Below are 2,195 nucleotides of genomic sequence, written 5' to 3'. Positions count from 1 at the left end.
CGTGGCCACCAGCCACTCGCTCCCATCCCCCACCCCATCCCCGTGCAGGGCCACCAGGCACCATGCCAGACTCAGCCCCTCATCCCCTGACGGCCCTGGGACAGGGAGAGGCTGAAAGGATGCCACAAGGGTCCCTATGAGGGTCTGGACCCCATCAGGGGCCACGTGGTACAGGGCCACACGGCGGACATGGCGGAGGAAGAGGAGGGCAAGAGGGGCCTCGGTGAGGAAGGTCTGGAGAAGGCTACGGAGGCGCTCAGGATCGGAGACCCCTGCAGAGATTCCTGAGGGCTGCCGGCGGAGGGGGAAGCGGAAGAGGGTGCCCTGGGCAGAGCCACGGTGCTGTCCGACAGCTTCCAGCCCAGCCCAGAAGGGCTCAAAAAGGCCAGGAAGGTCCTGGGCTGCAGAGACGTCCCAGCGGGCACCGGCACCTGGCAGCACCCGGCATTCGGGGTCCAGCACCCCCAAGGATGGGGGACTCAGCACACCTGGCAGGTCTGGGGACATGGGACCCATGAGGCCACAGGGATGGCATGAACACCACTGCCTCCCCAGATCGTCCCAATCCATCAGTGCCCCAAGTGCCTACCCAGTACCCTCAAGTTCAACCCCACAGTGCCTCCCATGATCCCAAGCTTAATCCCAGTTCATCAGTCCTCCCTCAGCTTGCCCCTGCAGCCCTGCCCTCCATTGCCACCCAGCCTCCCCCAAGGCCTCCTGGTGCTTCAGGTTTCCTCACTTCAGACACAGGCCTCCATTTTGCACCCCCTCAGTGCTTCCCAGTACTCCCCAGCACCTGTAGTTCAGTGCCTCCAGTACAACCCATGTCCCCAGTTCAATTCCAGTTGAGGCCCCCAGTGCTGCTCACCAGTGAGGTGGTAGACAGAGGTGAAGCCCAGGCCAAAGCGCCCCACAGTGCTGGGGTCCTTCCGCTTGTGCGACACCCCTGGGTGCAGGAGCCCTGTCCAGTCCCGGGGGGACATCAGGGCATCATTGTAGGCCAGGAGGGCTGGGCCTGGGGGGTCAGGACCATGGGTTAGGGGAGTCTTGGGACATGCAGGGGGGATTGCAACCCACATTCAGTGTCCCCACAATCTCCAGTCCCACCAAATCCCCCTCAGTGCCCCCAGTACTGAGTCCTCCCAGTACCCTCAGTGCCCCCAACACATCCCAGAACACCTCATTGGTTCCAGTTCCCCCAGTCCACTCTGATCCACCTTCAATTCTTCACCAGTATCCCCCAATCCCTCCCAGTACCTGCCAGTGCCACCCCTGCACTTCATCCAGACTCCCCTAGTGCCCGTAGCGCCTCTCACCCTGGGTGCCCTCCAGCCCTCCTCTGGTGACATCAAACTCCCGCTCGTCGGACACAAACACGACCTCGTTAGCGCCAGCGTCGTCCGCATTCTGCACCAGCTCCTGGGTTCAGGGATCAGTGCCCGGACACCTGGGGCCCCCCCCCAGCCCCCAGAGAAAAGCACTGGCCTGCTTTCCCAGCTGCCCAGCAAGGTCCAGGGGCTGGTCGTGGGTAAGGACCACCACCCACCTCAGCTGCCTGCGGTCTGTCTGCCCAGCTGGGCAAGAGAGCCCAGATGGCTGGGTTCCCTGGGGGTCTCACCTTGAGGATCTGCCCCCCATCGGGGTACTTCTGCAGGATGCTGTGCAGGTAGTCAAGGAAGATGGGTGCCCGCTGACAGAAGGCCTCCCTGCAAAGCAGAGAGAAGGTGTGAGGGCAGGGGGAGGGCTGGCCTCCATGGGTAACCAGGACCCCCATGTCCTCCTTGGATTCCCCAGGATGTCCCCCTCCTTGGGGGGTCAAGGACCCTATCTCGTCCCGGGACCCACCGAAACAATCACCTCCAAGGACCACCCCCCACCTCCCCAAGGCCCCATCTCTTCCTGGGATGCTCCAGCAACCCTGAAACTTCCCCATATCCCCCCAGCAGCCCCTCACCCCCCCCACAACCCCCAGCAAGCCCTGAGCCCCCCCATAATCCCCACCTTCCTCAGTAACCCTTCAGGTCTCCCCACTAACACCTGAGCCCCCAGTCCCACCAATAGCCCCCAGAGACCCCTGGAACCCTCCAGCCATCCCCCATGTCCTCCCATAAAACCCGAGTAACACCCTATTGGCCCCCCCACTGCCCAGCCCCACTCACACATTTGGCTGCTTGAGGGCCATGATGGACACTGCA

The 2,195-nt window shown here is 63.1% G+C and overlaps 1 protein-coding gene across 1 annotated transcript in view; it reads right to left on the bottom strand.

Annotated features, from left to right (window-relative positions):
* Window positions 1-2,182, bottom strand: part of LOC103902256 (sacsin-like) — a 15,376-nt gene extending 13,194 nt beyond the window's left edge. The window contains exons 1-5 of the mRNA XM_019473120.1: window positions 2,160-2,182; window positions 1,619-1,706; window positions 1,317-1,419; window positions 869-1,015; window positions 8-497 (exon numbers count right to left, since the gene is read on the bottom strand). Of these exons, the coding sequence (XP_019328665.1) occupies window positions 8-497; window positions 869-1,015; window positions 1,317-1,419; window positions 1,619-1,706; window positions 2,160-2,182 (851 nt within the window). The remainder of the gene's footprint in view (window positions 1-7; window positions 498-868; window positions 1,016-1,316; window positions 1,420-1,618; window positions 1,707-2,159) is intronic.
* Between the last annotated feature and the right edge of the window lie 13 nt (window positions 2,183-2,195).

This window comes from Aptenodytes forsteri, unplaced genomic scaffold, assembly GCF_000699145.1.
Source record: "Aptenodytes forsteri isolate BGI_AS27 unplaced genomic scaffold, ASM69914v1 Scaffold38, whole genome shotgun sequence".
In the NCBI taxonomy this organism is placed as follows: domain Eukaryota; kingdom Metazoa; phylum Chordata; class Aves; order Sphenisciformes; family Spheniscidae; genus Aptenodytes; species Aptenodytes forsteri.
This window is presented reverse-complemented; position numbering and strand designations above follow the sequence as displayed.